This window comes from Columba livia, chromosome 1 (genome assembly GCF_036013475.1).
Source record: "Columba livia isolate bColLiv1 breed racing homer chromosome 1, bColLiv1.pat.W.v2, whole genome shotgun sequence".
Lineage (NCBI taxonomy): Eukaryota > Metazoa > Chordata > Aves > Columbiformes > Columbidae > Columba > Columba livia.
In genome coordinates this window covers 170,843,662-170,865,215 of record NC_088602.1, presented here as the reverse complement: position 1 = coordinate 170,865,215, position 21,554 = coordinate 170,843,662, and the positions used below count along the sequence as shown (strand labels likewise).

The following is a 21,554-nucleotide window of genomic DNA, read 5'->3' as shown; positions in this document are numbered from 1 at the left end:
TCAGCCTTTGAAATATAAAGCTTTATAACTTGAGTGTTCTAGCCTAAAGCTAGGGAGGAAAAAAAAAAAAACAAAAAAAAGGTTAAAGAAAGAAAAATCAAAGGAAAGAACAATACATGAGAAGCTGATGGGCTTCGGAGATAAAACTGATCCACAGAACAAGACCAGGTTGACTCAAGGAGCCACAGGGTCTTGAAAAATAGCGGAACAAAATTCCTAAGCAAGTAACAAATAGAGCATGGCAGCTTGCTATATATGTACTACTACACCTATATTATCACATGGCATTTGGCTCAGAGTCACTGAGTCCTACTTGCTGGTATTGGACAAATTCCCTGTCATTTACCTTCTAAAGCCTGGACAAGATGAAGTGTTAATGCACTGGCCACCTTCGTCTGCAACACCTTATGAAGTATGAAAAATCAACTATTGTAGTTCTTTCTTTTTGTGAAAGTTGTAAGAAATATGGTGCATATGTAATTTTAACTCACCTGCTCTATTCTGTAATATTTCCAGTAAGGGTCTTTTGCAATCATTTTCTCAGAATACGCTGGCTTTCTAAAAGCTGATTTTCTTGCTGGATCCCAGCTCATGTTGTCAGTGACCTGCACCATGCTCACAGAATAGTGGATTCCTGAGAGAAACAGAGCAATTTGCTTGCAGAGAGCTGCACAGAAATTTGTCTTTCTTGCCGGGGGCCCTCAAGAAAATGCCAGAGAATTTGTGCAGCCAAGGAAACTGCTGGACTAGAAAGCAGAACGGGAGGAAAGGCACACAGCAGGATTTCCAGTCTTTTTTATTTGGCCAGTCTCAAGATTCTCTCTGAATATTTTGTCCCACAAGCACATAAAGACACATTTGCCTCTCTGCATCCCCCTTACACTGTGAAATCCAACTTTTAGAGCACTCTGATCAGTCAAAGAGCTGTGGCAGGTATGTAGCTGAAGGTCTGAGGAGTGGTAAATTGTATAGATGCGGGAAAGCAGCCGAGTACTAACAGACAGGTGGTGTTTGTGTGAACACAAGTAGCCTTTTGGCACCCTGTGTCTGTGTACACACACCTACGCACACCAATCTTCTGAGAGTCCATTGTAGCCTTTGCAAGCCTTGTATTTTAGTGCCTTGATCTCTTTCTCAGCTAAGTACATTTTTAGCCAAGAAGGACACCTGTTTCCCAAGAGGCCACCTTCATCCTTGCTGCTTTAATCATTAGCAGAAAGCACAGGCCCACAGTCTGGGTACCTGCTGTAGAGGCAGGGGAGTGGTGATACCACTGCGGCTGGGGATCCTGCAAAGCATTAGGTCCACCACATGCTGTTGGCGAGGAGGCAGGTGCCTCCACAGGGTGGCTGAAATCCCCACTGGTACCTGACGATGTCATGAATAAGCATTTGTGAAGAGCAGGTAAGGTAGGCTGGAAACACAGATTCTTCTTCCGTACAAATGCCATTTAAAGACAGCGAGGAAGAAATGTTTATGCATGCTGCTGAGGCAAACATCTTCAATTTTTAATACATGTTTGTAAATAAGGATTTAGCCTGTGTGTCCCAAACCAGGAGCATCTAACTTACTAGCTCTGAAAAGCAGGCAGTTCATGGGAGGCAGAGGAGCAGCACGTTGTGCAGCAGCTGTTTCATCTTTTTATGGTCATATAAATTAGTAGATTGACACTTGACTCTCCCAGACTACACCTTTCACAATTACTTGTTTCCCACATTTCATTATGGGCCAGAGACATACTGGTTTTCTCCAGAGCTCCCTGTCTGTCTTGTCCACGTGCTCTAAATCTTGCCATGAACTTTCCTCGATCTTCCACACAGCTTCAACTGGCGGTTCCTGAAGAAGCAGCAAACAGTAAGTTTTGCAGCACTGCAGTGCGAACTGGTTTTGGATGGTAGTTTTTATATCAGCGCCAGATTGCTGAAAATGAAGTGAAAAGAGTTTTCAAAGCTTTGTAATATTATGTTGATATGATGTTACATTGCCTCCCTGCTCTTGCTCTGTGTAGCTGCTCCACCTTAACTAAGCACTGAAGAATTTAATCTGTCAAAACTAATGGTATTCTTTGATTGGGACAGGCAGAGGTCCCAGGATCACTTCAAAGGTTCTTTCTTTTTCTAAGTATGGGCTTCTGGACTGTTCCAGCATCCAGCAACTGTCTCTGTTTCCTCATAGAGAAATCTGCAAAAAGCTTGATAAGGCTGAGCTTTTGGAAAGGCCCAGCAAGCTGCAAAAGGAAGAAGCTGCTCTTAGGAGGCTTCATATATGATCTGTATGACATGGATATAAATGTCCTAGAAAAAACACCCTCATTAGATTATAGCCTGTTTGGCTAACAAGTGTCAGGGCGCTGTGCACACCAACAGTCTCTGCGAGCTTTCCCTGGCCTTCCCAACAGTTTGTCTGCTTGTGTTCAGGTTCAGCTCTGATAGAGCGTGGCCACGTAACCTTGAATTCAACTGCTGCGGAAACATCTAAGCTATCAGTGCTTGTCATGGGGTTTTTGTTTTTATTTCTCACTTATTGAGATCCCATGGGGAGGCATAAAAATGGGAGGAAAGGACAGGACTGCTAAAGGTCTGCTTCATGGCAAATAGAAGTCACTGTCTTATGCTGTCATGTGCTTCAGGACAGACGGTCACAGTGAGAGCTCCTGCCATCACACCCAAACAGCCAGCACCATGTCCCAGCATCACCATCAACGTGCACCCACATGCTGCTGCATAGCCCAAGCTCACGCTTAGAATCATAGAACCATAGAATGTCCTGAGTTGGAAGGGACCCACGAGGATCATGGATTCCAGCTCCTGTCCCTGCATAGGACAACCCCACTGTTCACACCATGTGTCTGAGGGTGTCTTCTCTGTGGGAGCAAGTGTAGTGCCCAGTGACCTGACCAAAGAGATTAGCTAGCAGGCCCTGTAGAGTAAATCATTAGGAATATTTGATGGAGCACTTCTTAGCAATTCCTCTAGTTTCCTGTGTGAGGGTTTTTTTGGTGTGACATGAATTCCCTGCCAAGAGCAGTCTGGTGATTATGAACAAGTACTGAAAAGGCATCAAGAGGACCACGAATTTCTGAGAGTCTCACCACTGCTGTTCATCTTAACTCAGAGCTTGTGCATCAGAAGGGAAGAGCCAACTGTCTATGTGAGGAGGCTGGTTTCCTTTTGTGATAAGAAAGGACATCAGCTTGTGCAGGGAGCAAGTCAGAGCATCCAGCTCTCATCAGCAGTTACTGTAGGAGCCCTGAGAGACCAGGCTTCTAAACAGAAGTGCATGAATTTAGGAAATCTAAAGGTGTGCAGGCAATAGGGGAGGAGTCAGGATGAGAAAAGAAAGCAGCAGAAAAGCAGACTCATGGACCAGGAGTTCAGAAGGTAGGATTATACTCAGTGGAAAGTAAGGACCTCATGTACTTTAAAGAAAAGAGCTAACTTCAATGGTTGGACTCGACAATCTTGAGGGTCTTTTCCAACCAAAATGATTCTACAGTTCATATGTTTTTGTACGTGTGTGTGCAGGTGGAACAATAGACATCACAGTACATGAGATCCAAGAAAACCATCACTTGAAGGAGTTACACAAGGCAACTGGAGGTGGATGGGGAGGCAACAGAGTAGATGAAAACTTCACTCATTTCCTCAAGGAAATATTTGATGATGGTGTATGGGATGAATATGTAAAGAACCATCCTACCGAATTACAGCATATGCTGTACAGCTTCAGTCTACAGAAATGCTCTGCTAGCAGGGAGGCGGTTTACATACATTGCTACTACAACTTGACCAGAGTGGCAAACTCCAAAAAGGACATCTCCCACTTCTTCAAAAACGCAAAAGGAGCTGTGTGGTGTGATGGGATGATCATGATTACATATGAGAAAATGAAGAGCTTTTTTGACTACAGTATCAAAAATATAATTTGTGCTTTGAGGGAAATTCTTGACAAGCCTGAGATAGCCAAAGTCAAGTACATTTTGCTTGTGGGGGGCTTTGCATCTAGCGTCATCTTGAGAGATGCAATCAGTCAGGCCTTTGGTGAGAAGTATCATATCTTTTGCCCACTGGAGGTACAAGTAGCCGTTGCAAAAGGGGCTGTTTTATTTGGAGTCAATCCAGATATTGTTGCCTCAAGAGTCAGTGCTTGGACATATGGCCTAGCAGTAACTCAGGAATTTGATGCTACCATCCATGACTTCCGTAAAAAAAGGGTCTCAAAAGCTGATGGCTATACTTATTCAGTAGATATCTTCAAGAAATTGGTGGGAATTGGGGACACAGTGAATATAAATGAAGTTGCCCACTATTATTTTCATCCAACAGAACCAGATCAGACAAGTGTACACTTTTCTTTCCATGGTACAGAAAAGCAGGATGCTCTGTATGTAGATGAGGAAGAGATAGAACGTCTTGGCTCCTGTATAGTGCCAATGCCAGACACAACGCTGGGGAAGAAACTCAAACTGAAGCTGGATATTAAATTTGGGCTCACTGAATTTAAAGCCACATGTACTGATGTTACTTCCAACGAAAGTCAGACAGTGATGATAGATTTTTTATCTGTGTAAATGCCCAGTACATTGAGCAGCAAGGACAGCAACCCAAGGGAGAGCATGGCTTTAGTGGGAAGCAATAATTATGAGAGTGGAGAAAGTAAATGGACCATAAAGTCCATCATCCAGCCTTCTGTTCACATAGGTAACAGTTTGCTAGTCTGATTCTCTGGTTCCTTCCATTCCTCACCAACTACCCTTTCAGTCCAACACCTTCTTCCTGTTGTATCTGACAGCAGGTTTATCTGATGCTTTATCTCTTGCTCTTGTAGCTTAGCCCTGCTGCATCTCTGAACACAACAGTCCATACCACCAATATAATCTGTACTCTACCTGTGTTTGATGCAAAGCTTCTGGATTGGTGCCTAAATTCCATATATACCACCTCATAACTATTTATTTTAGCCTGATGTCTTCTTTCAGCTACATCCTCTCTTCCTCTGATATCAGGTCTCCTTACCTGGCGCCCAGGTTTAACTCTGCCAGGGGTGACATTCAATGGATTTGTGGTTTCTTCAGAACATCATTTAAGTAGATTATGTGTAACTGAAGAGCTTTTGTCCCAGTCAAGATATGCTGTGAAGCAGTAACTCAATGTAGTCCAGTAGCTTGTACCCAAAGCCCGTGGGAGTATTTTTTCCATTAAAACATTGGGCAGTCTGATCTTATTAGAGTGGCAGATCTGAATGCTAGACTGTAACATCACAGATGTGAATAGTGCTTATGCCGCTGCCTGAGCCCCTCTGTCCAGCTGTGGCTGCTTTCTACATCTCTGACTTGAGCTCGATATTTTCCATGTCCGTAAAACCTCCTTTCTTTGCCTCCTGCCTACAGCACCTGTGTGCAGGTTCAGCACCGCGTGGCCCATGTGAGCCCAAATTTGTCTGAGAGAAAGATGTGATCCAGCAGTGTCCTGGGTCTGCCTGGGGTGCAGTTAACGCTCTTCACAGCCACCCTTATGCTGCCGTGTGATTTATCGCCAGCACGCCATTGACAGCACACTGATGTTTCAGCAATAGATGAACAGGGCTCGCACAGTGACAAAGCTGCCTCTGATTCTCACTCTGCCCCTGCAGCGGGGAGGCTCGCGGGGGGAGCTGAGGGGCTGGGAGAGGACACAGCAGACCCCAAATGTCCAAGGGGATGTTCCATACCCTGTAAAGTTGTGATCAGCAATAAAACTGGGGAGGGGTGGTATCCAGAGTAGCTATTGCTTGAAGACAGGCTGGGCACCAGTCTGGTGGTGAGATGGTGACTAGCTTTACCTCACTTGGAGGTTTTTTGTTTGGTTTTGGTTTTGGTTCTGTTTTTTTTTTTCCCTTTCACTGAGGGTGTAGGGTTTTCCTGCTGAACACTGGCCTGTCCCAATGCAAATACTTGGTTGGCTGGGTATACTACATGAAAACTTAGCACTGGCAATGTTATTAGCTGTAATGACTGTGTTAGAATCACTGCTAGCCATGTACTTAATGCCGTTAATTATTAAAGCAACATGCAGAAGATTAACCTGTATTTACACTATGCCCTGTGATGAATAAAACTGAACTATTCTGAATACATCACCTTTGTTTTCACTTATAAAATCGTATGCGCACAATAAAAATATTCACAACAGAAACCTGTCTACATTTCTATCATGCCAGGTGGCATTTCTCTGTAAACTATATGAGGACCATTCTGGGTGGCTAGGTTCCAAGAAACTGAGTATTTCAGCTTTTCTCTTACCCTTTGGACTTGGGACTTTCACCAGTGCAAAGTGCAACACGGCTCCATCCCAGGCCACTGCCCCTCTCTGATTGCAGCTGGGAAAGCTGTGTGCATCTGCTCCAGGTCTTTCCCATCCGTGTGCTACCTGAGCTTTGACGCTCAGACATTGACACCAACCATCGTGATTGCACCTCCTAATTTGGCTTGTTCTGATGAGGTAGAAATGTTGATCATTTCAGATATGGAGCATGGAGCACATGCAGGTGCTTTGTTGTTTGTAAAAGCAGCACTGAGTGTCGGCATCTCAAGCTAAGTGTCGGAGAACTATGGGGGCTATGGGGGGCTCTAACCTCAGTCTGACAGGACAGAGGATAATGGGGCTGAGCCCTTTCCAGCCATTCTCTACAATAGGCACATCTGCTGAGCTGGGCATGAACCCCTGTTGCATGATAAATAGGATGATTTATTTATATTAAACATCAAACTTAACATATCACGGACTTTCAGGAGGGAAACAGGGCCAGCTTTGCATTGCCAGTGCCCGGGGCAGCAGCAGGCTGGGCAGGCAGTCAGAGCTGCCAGGTCCTAAATGACTGGGCGGGCAGAAGATGATACTTGTTTCTCAACCACAGCTTGCTGGCTGCTTTCTGCCTAAAGCACCTGGTTTCTTGGAAGCTGGAAGGCAGCAAACCCCATTTCACAGAACCGCCGCTGTTTCCCCACACTGCAGCAGGAGACACGTCCTCTGCTTCCCCGGCCGGGGACAAATCCAGGAAAAGCTTGGCCGCCATGCACAACCCAAAATCCCAGGGCTGTGCTCCCTGCTTGGGATCCCCCAGCACCCTCTGCCCCCCAGCCTGACCCTGCCTGCTGAGGAGGTCCCCATGTGGGGTCCAGGATGTCTCTGCAGTGCTGCCCAGCACCCCCGCTTTAGAAAATATTTCTTCCTATTCAGCAGAAATTGCACTTAGGAACATTCACTTCCTTCAGGATATTAAACAAAACAAACCCTGGGAGAGGGCGAGAGAGTGAGTGTTGGCAAGAGTGTGATGACTTTACAATTAAACTGAAAATTCCTCATAACCATACCATTTCAAGGCAAAAAAAAAAAAAAAGAAAAAAGCTTCTGGAACTTTTTTGTTTCAATCTCTAGAGACCGCTGAGGTGTTGTATGGATGCATACAACCCTATCGGAGATGTCAAAACTTTGTAAGGTGTTTCTGTGTGCCTTTTACAAGGACTTGGCTAATAGTGCAGGGGGAAAATAAAAGGTAATTTTCCAAAACAGTAGAAGTAACACCTGAAGCTGAAAGGAAAGAATTGAAAAGCATGTCACGGAGAGCCTGGTGACATGCTTGATGGCATTGTTGTTCATTTTGTCTGTGCAGGAGGAGGTCAGTGCCCAGTGATGCACAGAGCTGCCTCAGCACCAGACAAAACTGACCCACTGCACCCCAAAACTGGACAAACCAAATGAGTTTACAGTGCCCCTAAAGAAACATGTTTAAGAAAGGGCAGTGAATGCTGAAAAAGGAGAGACAAGGCCAGGGCTGGTACAGCACCCAAAGGGACAGTGGCTGGGGGAAGAACCCACGCTGAAGCAGTTGAGTGGGACACAAGGAGCGGCAAGAGCAAAGGGACCCACCTGCACCAACCCGCAGCTCCTGCGATGCCCTTTATCTCACCAAAGGGTCTGGGGGTAACATGGCACAGAGGTGGGGGACCAGGATCAGGGGGAAGACAGGTGTCTAAATGTTGGTTGATTTGTCACTTGGCAATAAACTAATTTGATTGAAATTTCCCAAGTCAAAATGGGTATTTTTTTGGTTCATGACAGGATGGCTGACAATATATCGAGTCAACGATCGCCTTTGTAGTACAACGTCCCAGATGAGTTCGAGAAGATCAGAGGAGAAGTGAATCTGAGGTTTGCTTGTGAACTGCTGCAAACGAGCAAACGAACAAACACAAACAAACAAAAAACCCGAACGAGACAACAAAGGGGACGGACAAAAAAGGGAGGTGAAGAATAAAGGGCTAAGAAAGCTAACAGAGAAGATGCATCCTTGAGCAATGTGCATTGCTACCATAGCTCAGGTGGGAGCGCCAGTCTCACCACTATGCTCCAGCTTCTCCCAAGGAGAAGCGTCCGCAGCAAGTCAGGGGGCACCAGGATCCATGAGGAGAACATGACACCTACAGAGAGGAGGAGAAGTTGTGAGTAGTTGTACAGATTCACATCCCGATGAAAAACCAGCTCTACCTCCATGCTCCGGACCTGCTGGAGGCCCTTTCCCTGTGGCTAAAATGGGTGCTGCTTTTTTTTTCAGGAGCTCAGTCCCTCCCAAGCCACCCATGGCAACCACCCATTCTGCTCTCTGGCAGTATCTGTTTGCCTTCGAAGAGTCAGCGGTCCTGGCAGCATAGCCTGTCTGCCCTCCCCTGGGCTCTCCTGAAATCTGGGGCATTTTTCTGAGGATTTTGGGATGAGAAAGCAGGAAGCTGTGCATCATGGGATCAGACTGGTCTTTCTTTGCTGTGGTGGAAAGGGATAGGAAGGGAAGTGGCGGGGGGATAGTTTTGGTGAAGTCATTTGAGGCATCTGTCACCAGTGGTGAGACACACGGAGACTGCGACTGATCAGTCTCTGTGAGGTTGCAGCCACCCTTTTCCTTCTGCCTGGGGTATCAGGCTGGTTTTGCTCCTTGTGCCGCACGTTTCACCCTCATGCCTGTTCCTTTCCTCCTCTAAACCACCCCAAACAATACGAGGTTTTGTCTGCGCTCAGCATCCAGCAGCAGTTCCTCAAGCCCCTTAGCCCCTATTTTGTCTGCATGCCCTGGACTTAACCAGAACATTCCTGACAGAGGTTAAGCCCAGATGCTGTGTGGATAATCCAAGATTTTTTTTTGCCTCCAGTTCCAAGTGACTGTGACAATAACAGGCCCATATGCACCATCTGCAGCTCCACACTGGCCCTTCTGCTGCCCCTTATCTCCTTCTCTGTCCCAGGCAGGTAGGGCTTAGGGGTAGGACAGAGATCCTGGCTGCAAGCCAGGAGGATTAGGGTAGCAAAATGTCTGTGCTTCCAACCTGGTGTCCTGTGCCCCTTTATCTCCTGAGTTAAAACGACGTAGCTTGCCAGGGCACAGTGGCCACAGATGCTGTGCCCATGCTGTTGTCACTGTCCCCACAACAGTGTCATTCAGGGCTGGTGATGCCTCCCATCCACCTGGCACTGAGGCCAGGAGCAGCCTGGGGTGAGCCTCTCCTAAACCAGAGGGCTGCAAGGAAAGCAGTGAGCGTGGCATCAAGGCAGGACTGGAGAGAGTTGCCGGAGCTGAAAACGGGATCTGAAGGAGCAAGAAGCGCTGGGAAGAGGGGATGGCGGGGCACCACGGTGCCTGCAGCACAGCGGTGCTCTCGGGAACAAACCAGGAAAATTGGCACTTGGGCAAGGATTGCCCTTGGGAAAGAGGCACCGAGCACTAGCCTTGGCAACAGTGAGAGAGGAGGAGAGCCGATCTTTTTCTTCCTCATGGAAAACTGCCTTTTTTTCTCTTTTCTCCTCAGACAGCGAGATCTTTGCTCCGGTACCTGACGCCACAGCGAGAGTGCTAGTCCTCCCTCCTCATGTGGTTGGTTTCTTTCCTGATTAAAAGTGATTAGGCAGCCCTAAAGCCTGTAGAAATGTGACTGAGGGGAAGGTAGACAAAGACTCCTTTCAAGATCTCTTAAATCCCCAGGACAGTATTTAGGGAGCCCTGAGGAGAGAACTGGAGCAGAACCCTCTTGCCAGGTCCTCCTTGTCCTTCTCCCTCCCATTGCACCCTTCGTTGCCAAAGTCTCCTCCACCATGTCGTTCTCTGAAGCCGAGGTGCAAGGTGCCCGTGGTGCCTGGGAGAAGATGTATGCGGATGCTGAGGACAACGGGACAACTGTGCTGGTCAGGTAAGGAAAGAGCCCATTCCCGCTGCTGCCACAGAGGGTTGAAGGAGGAACAGCAAGATGGATGGAGTTACAACCTAGGAACACGTCTTGATGTTTTTCATGCAGCCCTTGCTGGGGACATTTTGGTTTGCCATGGTTTATTCTGCCTCAGGGAAGAAACAGGGAAGAGGAGAAATCCGCACAAAGAAAAGTAAAAGGAAACTGGGAAGAGGTGGGAAATGAAGAAGAGATGGGAACAATTTCTTCATCATTTAAAGGAAAGAAAGTATGGTGTGAAGGAGAATGGGAACAGAACAGGTTCAGGGAGATCTGAATGTATACAAAATGTATACAAAAACCTGAAGGGAGGATGCAAAGACAGAACCAGGCTCTTCTCAGCGGTGCCCAGCACAGGACAGGAGGCAATGGGCACAAACTGAAAGACAGGAGGTTCCCTCTGAACATTGGGAGACACGTTTGCACTGTGAAGCTGACAGAGCACTGGCACAGGTTGCCCACGGAGCTTTTTGAGTCTCCATCCTTGGAGATACTAAAAAGCTGTCTGCACATGGTCCTGGGCAATCGGCCTGATTTGGGGGGTTGGACCAGATGACCTCCAGAGGTCCATTCAAACCCAACTGTTTTGTGTCTCTGTGAAATGAAATCTGGAATTTGCTATTACTATTTCAGGTGGATAACTGGTTTAACCAATGGAGTAAACTGTTTTTTTAAGAGTTTGACCAAGATGGCTGTAAAGGCAATCCCTTTATGAGTGGCATTGAATTTTGTTACTTTTGAATAAACAAAATGAGTAGTACCCAAGAATCCATCACAGGCAGTTAAGAAAGCTCTGGGAAGGACTCTAGGAAGGTGTTAATTAACAAAAACAATAGTAGGGTTTCTCCATGGAAACACCCACCAAGAGCACGGTGGAGATTTCTGCTGTCCAGAACTTCTCTGGGAATATCGTGCTGTCCCACCCGACCTGTGTGAGCATGTTCCCTCTTCTCTGTGGCTTTTATACCCACCTGACAGAGCCGACGCTGAGGAAATGTTTACTTCAGATGCAGCAAAATAAATTCAGGATAGGTAGGTTTTAAGGCTGAGTGAGCAAAGGGAAGTGACCCAGGATGAGGGAAGGGAGGGGGCAGGCTGCTGTGGGCACAGGGGCTGTGCATGGCTGGGAATGGCAAAGCAGAACCAAGAAATCCAGGGGAAAGAGGTTCTAGTAAAGAGAAAGAAAAAGGGCATAAATACATAAGACAAGGCCTGGAACATGAAGCCATATCTGCCTGGATGCCTTGGTCTGCAAATTAAGATCTCTCTCATTTCTCAACAGGATGTTTACTGAGCACCCAGACACCAAGTCCTACTTCACGCACTTCAAAGGCATGGACTCGGCCGAAGAGATGAAGCAGTCGGATCAGGTCAGGGGCCACGGCAAGAAGGTTTTCACCGCCATCAATGACATGGTGCAACACCTGGACAACTCCGAGGCTTTTCTTGGGATAGTGAACCCACTCGGCAAGAAACATGCCACCCAGCTGAAGATTGACCCCAAAAACTTCAGGGTGAGCCAGCAGCCCTCTTCCCAATGGGATGTAATTATGATGGGAAGATGTCTTCCCCTTGGAGTGGAAAAACTGAGGAAAAACAGGTTTTGTATATATAAGTATATATGTGTATATATATATACTTCAAAGAGTTGAGATCAGAGTATCACACAGTATCACAGTATGTTTGGGATTGTAAAGGACCTCCAAAGGTCATCTAGTCCAATCCCCCTGCTGGAGCAGGAACGCCTAGGTGAGGTCGCACAGGAACATGTCCAGGCAGGTTTTGAATGTCTCCAGAGTAGGAGACTCCACAACCCCCCTGGGCAGCCTGTTCCAGTGTCTGTCACCCTCACTGAGAAGTTTCTTCTCAAATTTAAGTGGAACCTCTTGTGTTCCAGCTTGATCCCATTACCCCTTGTCCTATCATTGTTTGCCACTGAGAAGAGCCTGGCTCCATCCTCATGGCACTCACCCTTTATATATTTATAAACATTAATAAGGTCACTGCTCAGTCTCCTCCAAACTAAAGAGCCCCAGCTCCCTCAGCCTTTCTTCATAAGGGAGGTGCTCCACTCCCTTAACCATCTTTATTGCCCTACACTGGACCCTCTCCAGCAGTTCCCTGTCCTTCTGGAACTGAGGGGCCCAGAACTGAACACAATGTTCCAGATGTGGTCTCACCAGGGCGGAGTAGAGGGGAAGGAGAACCTCTCTCGATCTACTAGCCACCCCCCTTGTAATACACCCCAGGATGCCATTGGCCTTCCTGGCCACAAGGGCACAGTGCTGGCTCATGGTCATCCTGTTGTCCACCAGGACCCCCAGGTCCATTTCCCCTACGCTGCTCTCTAATATGTAATTTCCCAACCTATACTGGAACCTGGGGTTGTTCCTGCCCAGATGCAGGACTCTACACTTTCCCTTGTTAAATTTCATCAGGTTATTCCCCGCCCAACTCTCCAGCCTGTCCAGGTCCCGCTGGATGGCAGCACAGCCTTCTGGTGTGTCAGCCACTCCTCCCAGCTTAGTGTCATCAGCAAACTTGCTGATAGTGCACTCTATTCTCTCGTCCAAATCGTTAATGAATATATTGAATAATATTGGCCCCAGTGCTGACCCCTGAGGCACTCCGCTAGATACTGGCCTCCAACTAGACTCCGCACCATTGACTACCACTCTCTGGCTTCTCTCCTTAAGCCAGTTTGCAAACCACCTCACTACTCTATTGTCTAGACCACACTTCCTCAACTTAGCTGTGAGGATGCTGTGGGAGACTGTGTCAAAGGCTTTACTGAAGTCAAGGTAGACCACATCCACCGCTCTGCCATCATCCATCCACCTTGTTACATTCTCATAAAAGGCTATGAGGTTGGTCAAGCACGACTTACCCATTGCTGACTGCCCCTAATAACCCTCTTACCCTTGATATGCCTTGAGATGGCACCAAGGATTAGCTGTTGGAAGGATAAGATGGTGGAAGGTGAGACAGTTGACAGTAGAAGATAGCAGGAATGATATAGATCTGGAACCTATTGGAAAGCAGGCTGTGCAGAAGATGCAATGCAGGCAGGTCAGCTCAGGTGGGAGCTGCAGAGCTGCCCACCAGTTGCAGTGGGTTTTTCCGGTGCAGCAGGATTCCCATACAGTTCTCTTTTAATAACAAGACACAGAAAAGCAGCTTACACTGGACTTCAGTCCACAATGTCTGTTTTTAATCTAGTAGCAGGAACTGAGCTGATATTGAGCAACAATGGCAAATACAGTAAATACAGGATCACGTTACTTGCCCAGGTCCACCGAAGGTCAGCAGCAGAGCACATTTATAACTATTTTATCTGCCTTACACAGCACAGAATGCAAATAGAGGAACCTTCTGGCAAAGGTCACTCAGGCACCAGGAGGATGGTTCCCAAAGCATCAGGCCCAGTTTCAATAAATGGGAGAATAAGTGAGGATTCGTGCCTGGAAGGAGCCTGAAAAGACCTTTTCAGGGTAAAGTTGCACACAAAATAATAAATGCAGCACAGAAAAACAGCTGACATTTTGAAGTGTACTATCTACCTAGTGACTGTAAAGACAAACCCTCATTGCTACAGAGTGCTAGATAGCTAATGAGCAGGAAAGATTAGGAAGAAACCTCCCAAACAGGGTATTCCATAGGTGTCCAACACGGGGCTCCTTGTGGCCTCTGAACATTTGGGACAGTCCACTGCCAGGGGAAGGATTATTGCAGTAGATGGACCATGTGAACTAGTTCTGTACAGCAGTCTCCAAGTGGCTTTGTATACGGATGCAGTCAACATAAACCAAATACAGAAGGGTTAAAAAAACCAACAGTGACTGCATTTTTTTTTATTCTATAATGCACCTAATTTTCCACAATTTATTTCCAGCTCTGCATGCTGTATGTTACTAAATTGCTCTTGTACCCTCTTTCCGCCCTCTAAGAATCCCACCTAAAAAAATATATATATTGTTCTTATGCCTCTAATGTGGAAGAAATCTCACACTAATTATTTCTTCCCTTCTCCCTGTTTAGATTATCTGTGACATTATTTTGCAACTGATGGAGGAGAAATTTGGCGGAGACTGCAAATCTTCCTTTGAGAAGGTGACCAATGAAATCTGTTCTCACCTGAACAACGTCTATAAAGAGGCGGGTTGGTGAGGATGCGCAGCCTCCAGGATCTTCAAATGTCTTGCCAGCACTGATTTGCTGCTTTTGGGCTTCCAGCCATGGTTGGAAGAATAAAAAAATTAAAAAAGAAAAAAGAGCAAGAAACAGGCTTATATAAGGTAGATATTAATGTTAATAATTTCCTTAGCAAATTGAGTTTCTACAGTTAAATAAAACCTGCAGATACATCAAAGCCAACCAACAAATCCTGATGTGCTTTCCAGCTTTGGTGCTCCAAGTGGGTTCCTCTGGTCGCCATCCTTGAAGACTAAGTTTTAAGGCAATGACTTTAGGCTTGCTATTCCTGAAAGACTTGCTTCTTCCAACAGCACCAGCCCAGAGAGGCACCAGTTGCTCTTTATCTCAGCTCTGCCTCTCCATCCTTATGAAAGATGAGCAGGAGACCATTTTGAAGCATCTCCAAGGACTTTGTAGATGTCATTATTTAAGAGATAAGGGTGTTGTTTCCTGTTTGAACTAAAACCATGGGGAGAGTGGTGTATGGGAGAGCAACATCTGAGAAAGACCCAGGGAAAGTCCCCTCCTGTGTGAGCCAGCGGAGTTCTCCAGCCTGTGGAGAGGTTTCTTGGAGCAACTTTCAAGCGCAGGGGTTGTCACCACTGAATGTGGTCACCACTGGGTCCCTCTGGGCAGGAATGAGCATCTCCAGTGTGTGGATTTCATGGCGCTACTCCCAGCAAATTGCTCTGGTCATGTACCCAGGAGAAGACAGTAGTACCAAAGCTCAGTAGCTCCTGTCCCACTCAAAACGCATCCATCTGAGGGAGGTTTTGCTGCCCTGCTGAGTGGGCAGTGTGGCCAGCTCGGTCAGGATGGGATTTCCACAGTGCTGCCCTCATCCTGTCCCGTCGCAGGGCCAGAGAGCCCCTTCAGCGGCGACCGAGTCCCAAACTGTTTAATTGCTTTTCCTTGTATTCCTTAGGCGTGGTGAAATCATCAGCTAATAACTGCAAATAACCACATGCCATTTCGCTTCAGTGCAATGCAATAAACACAGAGAAAGCAGATGCGTCCTTTCATTTGTAGCACCGAAAAGGCACACGTGACGCGCAGGAGCAGTAACTGGGTATAGTGCACGGTTACTGGTGGTACCGGGGGGTTTACCAAAACCAGCTCAAGCTCCCACCCAGGCACCCATCACACTTGCAGTAACCAGTCTGCTTGGGTGGTGGGAAGGGAAGCTTTTCACTTGACCATGAAACAATAATTTTGTAAGCAGCTAAAAATACAGAATTCTCCTTTGTTTAAGGTATAGTTTCCACACCCGTCCCATTTGTTTGGCAAAGCGTGCTGGAATCCCAAAGTCTAGAAGATGAGCTATTGCAGGAGGGGAAGGGTGGGGCAGGCTGCTTGATTTGATTCAGTATTTTGTCCGGTTTGGGGTGAGGGTGGAGCATATTGCACAGCACTGTCAAGTATTGCAAGAAAAGAACACCACTTGTAAAAGTCTGGTTTGAGCCAGTTCAGTGTACAGTTATACTGGTCAGAATCAAACAAGCCTAAGACACATAGGAGTGATTTTTTTCCTGGTGTGAGCCAGCAGCATCCTAGACTGAATCATTTGCTTACTCAGTGAGGACAGTAGAAATAGCAGCCTTATTGTACCACAAGAATATTTTGTACATTTGCCTTGGAGAGCCCGGGCTTCTGCTTCTGACGTCTCTGGAAGCATTTCCCTGGGAGGAAGCATCACTGTGGTGTCTCTCGCGGTGCTTCACCTCCCTCTGCACAACCACGTGGGGGCAGATCCATCATGGACACGCTGCTGGCGATGCAGGTGCTGCTGATGTCCACCCAGCCTCCCCAGGCTGCCCACTAAGGACACGCAGCAGCTGCTGATCGTGGGCATGAGGCAGAGCAGGCTGATCCCCATGTGTCCTGGTTTTGTTAAAAACAAGACAAGTTTTTCTTTTACTGAATTTTTTTTTCAGTTAAGTCCTTCTTAATAACTGCACTTTTCTGAAGTTAGATACATGTTTTGGTAGGCATAGCAATGGAATACAAGGTCTCTGATAACGATGCACATCCTGTAAGCGAGAGGGACAAGGAGGAGAGAACTGAACAGGTGACTAAAACTGACCAACTAAGTATTCCATCCCATTCATGTGACACTTCATATAAAAGTGGGAGATCACGAGAGTCTCGTCCCTTTTTCCCTTCTTTAACTATGGCCGGCATCTGGGACCGACCCTGCCTGCCGTCCCTGCAAATCTGAAGCCTAGTGACAGACCCTGCATCCTTGAATCCAGTTCCAGTTTGCTGCAGATTCCAACCCAGGACTTCCGGGTGTCTGCTCTGCTGCTGCCAGAGCAGCCGCTGCTGAGTTGCCTGGAATTTCAATATTTGTTTTGTATATTTTATATTATTTTCTCTATTTTATTAGTAGCGTTAGTAAAACATTTTAAACTTTTTTTTTCCAACTTGCTAGTCTGTCTCTCTTTTCCTCCTATGGTCTCTCCTTAGTGGAAAATGGGGGGAGAGGGGGTTGACAAAGCATCTGCCATGGTTTATTGTTGCCCTGCAATCAAACCTTGAAACCACATCACACTGATGCTTCCCATCAGCATGGGCCACCAGCAGAGCTTTGCACAAGGTTAGAAGCAGAGGCAGAATTTTGGGACAGGGAAGAGAACGTCTGTGAAACACTGGAGCTGACACCTGGATTACAGTCTCAGTCTTCATCAAAGTAGTAGATGCCCTCATCTGTTGGAAATCAGCAAGTCTTTACTCCCATTGCTCTCTTGCAAACTGGTTTGAGCTTAGGAAGATATCACCACTTGAATAAGTTACAGTAGTTCAGTGCCAAGTCCCCAACACAGATCTTGAGGGTCTTTTCCAACCAGAATGAGTCTGTGATTACCCTCTAGTGATGGATACAGAGGCTTGAGCAGGCCTTTGATGCTGGTGGTGGCCTGACAGCTGCTGCTGTGAAAGTTCGCAGCCCCTCTGAGGCAGCCCCAGGAACAACTTCCCTTTGTGCTCCTAACTCAGCATAACCACCAATACTTTACTACAGCCAACATTCACCAGACCGTTTCAGCCTGGGGAAGGGCTGTAGAGCCACGGCAGTTCCTGCTGTCCATCAGGCCCTTTCTGGCCTTGCCTGTGGCCAGACTTGCTTCGTTGCTGGCTGGTCCTGACTCCACAGCTGTGCATTTCCTAGGACACTGCTCACCTGCCGTGCTCTGCACAGCACTACTGAGTGCCTGGGGATGTGGTTTGAGATGTGGTTTCCCCAGCAACAGGAGATTAAAAGCCAGAACCAGGAGAGACAAGTCATGAGAGAGTTCTTCTAATTGCCCACGGAGCGTCCATCAGGTGCCTGCAGAACAAAAACCAGGGAGAAAGAGGAAAGCCTAGGGTAAAATGAACGTTCCTTCCTCTCTCCTTCTCTATTTCCAGCTGCTGGAATCCCCTGCCCAGCACTCTGCTCCTTCCCAGTTTTGCAGGCTGCAGTGAAAGCCAGATCTCCAGGTCTTACTAAAAATAAACAAAGAATTGCATAAGCAGCAACGGTGCAAGAATTTATTAAGCAGCGAGTAGAAAAAAGTGATCAAAGCAAAAAAATTGCAAAAACCATACAGGACTGAACAAACATTGCATTTACACTTTTTATAAGCCACTGCAGCAGAAGAAACTAACCTCTACAGTTTGCTGAACAAAGGACAACTGTACCAAGTACGGTGGGATGTGAAATGTCAGATGGAGAATAGTAAACTGGGGGTGTTATCAGGCATTTAGACACTGTTTAATGCTGACTGAAACTGCCATCTGCTTGAACCTGTACTAGTCCTGGAGGAGACAGCACACGTGTCACACACATCTCACTGAGTCCCCTTCAGCACCGCAGGAGCTTCCTGTTGCGATGCTGCGTATGTTCCTACAGCTAAATCCATTTGTTTGCATGTACCCACCCATGCTTTTAGCTGTCTTTCATTTGCCCCAGCTGCCTTAAGACAAGTTCCTGTCATTGTCCCTTCAGCTAAATAGAGGATCCCGGCCCCAAGACTATTTAAGGTTTACACATTCATTTGCATTGATTCGCTTATCGGGCTGGTTCACCTATTTTCTCTTGCTGCCCCTGGAGCAGGATGGAACATGACTCAAAGGCATGGACTGGACCTGAGGGAATGGCAGGAAGATGTGTCAGGAGAGGTTTAGGTTGGACATTAAGAGGGTGTTGTCCAGTCTCTTCTTGAACACTGTCAGGCTTGGGGCTGTGACACCTCCCTGGGGAGCCTGTTCCAGTGCTCCAGCACCCTCTGTGTGAAGAAACTTTTCCTAATGTCCAACCTAAACCTCCCCTGGCACATCTTCCTGACATTCCCTTGGGTTCTGTCACTGGTCACCAAAGAGGAGAATTCAGCACCTGTCCTCCCTCCTCCACTTGTGAGGAAGCTGTAGCCATGATGAGGTCTCCTCTTATTTTCCTCTTCTCCAGGCTGAACAAACCAAGTGACTTCAGCCGCTCTTCCTCTCCAAACCCTTCACCAATTTTGTAGCCCTCCTCTGGACACTCTCCAGTAGCCTTATCTCCTTTTTATCCCTTGGCGCCCAGACCTGCACCCAGTGCTCCAGGTGAGGCCGCACCAGTGCGGAGCAGAGCGGGACCATCACCTCCCTGCCCGGCTGGCAATGCTGTGCTGGATGCACCCAGGACACGGGTGGCCCTTCGGCTGCCAGGGACACTGTTGGTTCATGTTCAACTTGCTGTTGACCCCCCAGAACCCTCTCTGCAGATCTGCTTTCCAGCATCTCGTCCCCCAGTCTGTACGTACAGCCAGGGTTGCCATGTCCCAGGTGCAAAATGTGGCGCTTGCCCTTGTTGAACGTGATGCTTTCCTTGAACAGGACTGTCCTCAAGTGATCAGGCTCTCTCAAGGACCTGCAGAGCTGCGAGACCTGAGCGAAGAATCAGTAGCGGTACAGATCACTACAGGTGTTGCCAGGGACATTGTTGCACAGCAGCAACCCCCACCCATCTCCTGAGAGTCCAGCACTCACCTCTTGCTGTCTCATAATAATCAACAGCTGAACAAGCCATCAAAATGGGAAAAGCTGGGCAAACAGGCTCTGTGTGGGAAGTCCCAAGTACAGTGTGGATGGATGATACTTAGCGTGCTGTGAAGGCAGAAGGTACATCCCTGACTGTGGGCCATGTTTGGTCTGGGTTAGTGGGTTGAATGGGTTGGTCTGAATGACCTCGCCATTGTATTTCTGATCTGGTTCTAGATCAGAAGTCAGGTTTAACAATTGCTGAACCATTTACTGAAGACTGGGAAATAAAAGACCACAAGTAACAAAGCCCAACCTATGTGATTATTGTCAAAGCTCTTTCCCTTATGTGATGCATCAGAAATGGACAGAGATTTATCTCCCAAGACCCTTTCATAATCTTTTTGACTATGCAAACTAATGTCAGTCAATACCACTCTTCAGCTGTGCAGCAGGAGATGCAGGTGATGAAAACCTCAGCTTCACCCTCCTGGAAATAAAAGTAGCTTGGTTCTGATGAAAGGGTGGAAGACCCTGACCTATCTGGGCACAACTAATAAAGCACTCTCCCTTACTGACAGATGTTCTAGATCTCCTGCATCAGATGATGTTTCATCAACTGCCTTAGTTCTCTTCCCAGCTGCACTCCAGTCCTTATTTCAGACATCTGACACGTATTTCTACATGTAATTCAGATTATCAGGACACCAGAAGTAAGACTTACCTTCTCTGCTTAACACTGGTATGGTACTTGGATACTACGAAACTCACCACCCCATGAAAACCTATAAATAAGGAAAGGCTCAAATCCAATCACCCTTTCATAATTAAATTTAAAAGCTTTTTGTAAAAATCAATGGCATATTGCCCAGAATTTGCTAGTAAGAAGTCTAAGTAGTGTATTGTCACAGTATGCAAATTCCCAACCCACTGCCACCCCCTCTTATGGTTCAAAATTTCTAGTTGCTGGCTGCAGGGGCAGACAGGTCCTCAGTAATTCTGCAGTATTTTTATTCCAGAAAGGCATTCCAAAGGAGTCAGGAATCCATTCACGGGCAGTTCTGCCATGCAAGATGCACCTACAAATGGCTGTTCACCTTTTGTCACACCACTAGAATTCCACTAACAAAGGTGTGACAAGAACACAGTGTGCTCCTACCAGATGACAAACACTGGTAACCTACATCCATCACACAGCTGGGCCACACAGGAAATCATAAAGCATGCTGAGGAAAACTCATCTTCAGATTTCCAATGGATAAATAAAAAAGTGTTAAATACTTAGCTACCATCATCACTGTATTTCTTTAGGAGCTTAAAATGACACGAATTCCAAAGTGGAGGATATGTATGTCGTTGGATAGAAATCCCCACTGAAATGTAAAGGTCTTGTTCTGACCACACTGAAGAGGCTACAGAAAAGACACTGAGGAAAAATGCACACAGTGAATTTACAGTGGTATTATATACCCGTTGTTAGCAGGCCTGCAGAGGCACACGGACTAGGGAGACACAGAGGAGAGTCTGCAGAATCTGCTGAAAAGCCAATAAATCATAACAAATGCTGCTATGAAGCATCACTGTGAAGTAACTCAGGTGTGCTATCTTGAGGAGAACTTACCAATCTCTACATTCTTCTGTGTGGGAATAGGGCACATCTGAATTATTTATGTGCCCCTCAGCACTTTCACTCCGACAGAATCGACAGCAACCCCTTTATGTAAAGGCAGCTTGTATCTAAATGAAATACTGCTTTTTGAAACTGAAGTCATTTAGGAGTTAGTGGTTGTGCCATGATCATTATGATTCCCCAAGCTTTTTTGCATCTGAAGATCTTAGGATGGTCAGGATTGTAATCAGAAAGATTACATCTGGAGCACATCTGCATATCAAAAACTCTAATAACCAAATGCTACTTTTCAAATGACTGAACTGCTAAGTAACCACCTTAAGAGACCAGTATATCCTTGTGACGTTATTGGACAATGTGGTTTCCTTTTTTTTATTTTTTTTTTTTTTGGTTATTATTTTTTGTTTGTTGTTGCTGGTTTTTTGTTTTTAATACAATTAAAGATGTGCCATTTACACCCCACAAGAAAAAGCAGAAAGAGTC

At 46.6% G+C, this 21,554-nt stretch overlaps 2 protein-coding genes across 2 annotated transcripts; both read left to right on the top strand.

Annotated features, from left to right (window-relative positions):
* Positions 1–3,360: 3,360 nt before the first annotated feature.
* Positions 3,361–7,378, top strand: LOC102098357 (heat shock 70 kDa protein 12A-like). The gene is made up of 2 exons (XM_021295057.2): positions 3,361–3,380; positions 3,496–7,378. The coding sequence occupies exons 1-2, from the start codon at positions 3,361–3,363 to the stop codon at positions 4,568–4,570; spliced, it is 1,095 nt and encodes a 364-aa protein (XP_021150732.2). The 3' UTR covers positions 4,571–7,378.
* A 2,462-nt stretch (positions 7,379–9,840) lies between these two features.
* Positions 9,841–15,451, top strand: LOC102097102 (cytoglobin-1). The gene is made up of 3 exons (XM_065045655.1): positions 9,841–10,213; positions 11,532–11,763; positions 14,288–15,451. The coding sequence occupies exons 1-3, from the start codon at positions 10,119–10,121 to the stop codon at positions 14,414–14,416; spliced, it is 456 nt and encodes a 151-aa protein (XP_064901727.1). The 5' UTR covers positions 9,841–10,118; the 3' UTR covers positions 14,417–15,451.
* The last annotated feature ends 6,103 nt before the right edge of the window (positions 15,452–21,554 follow it).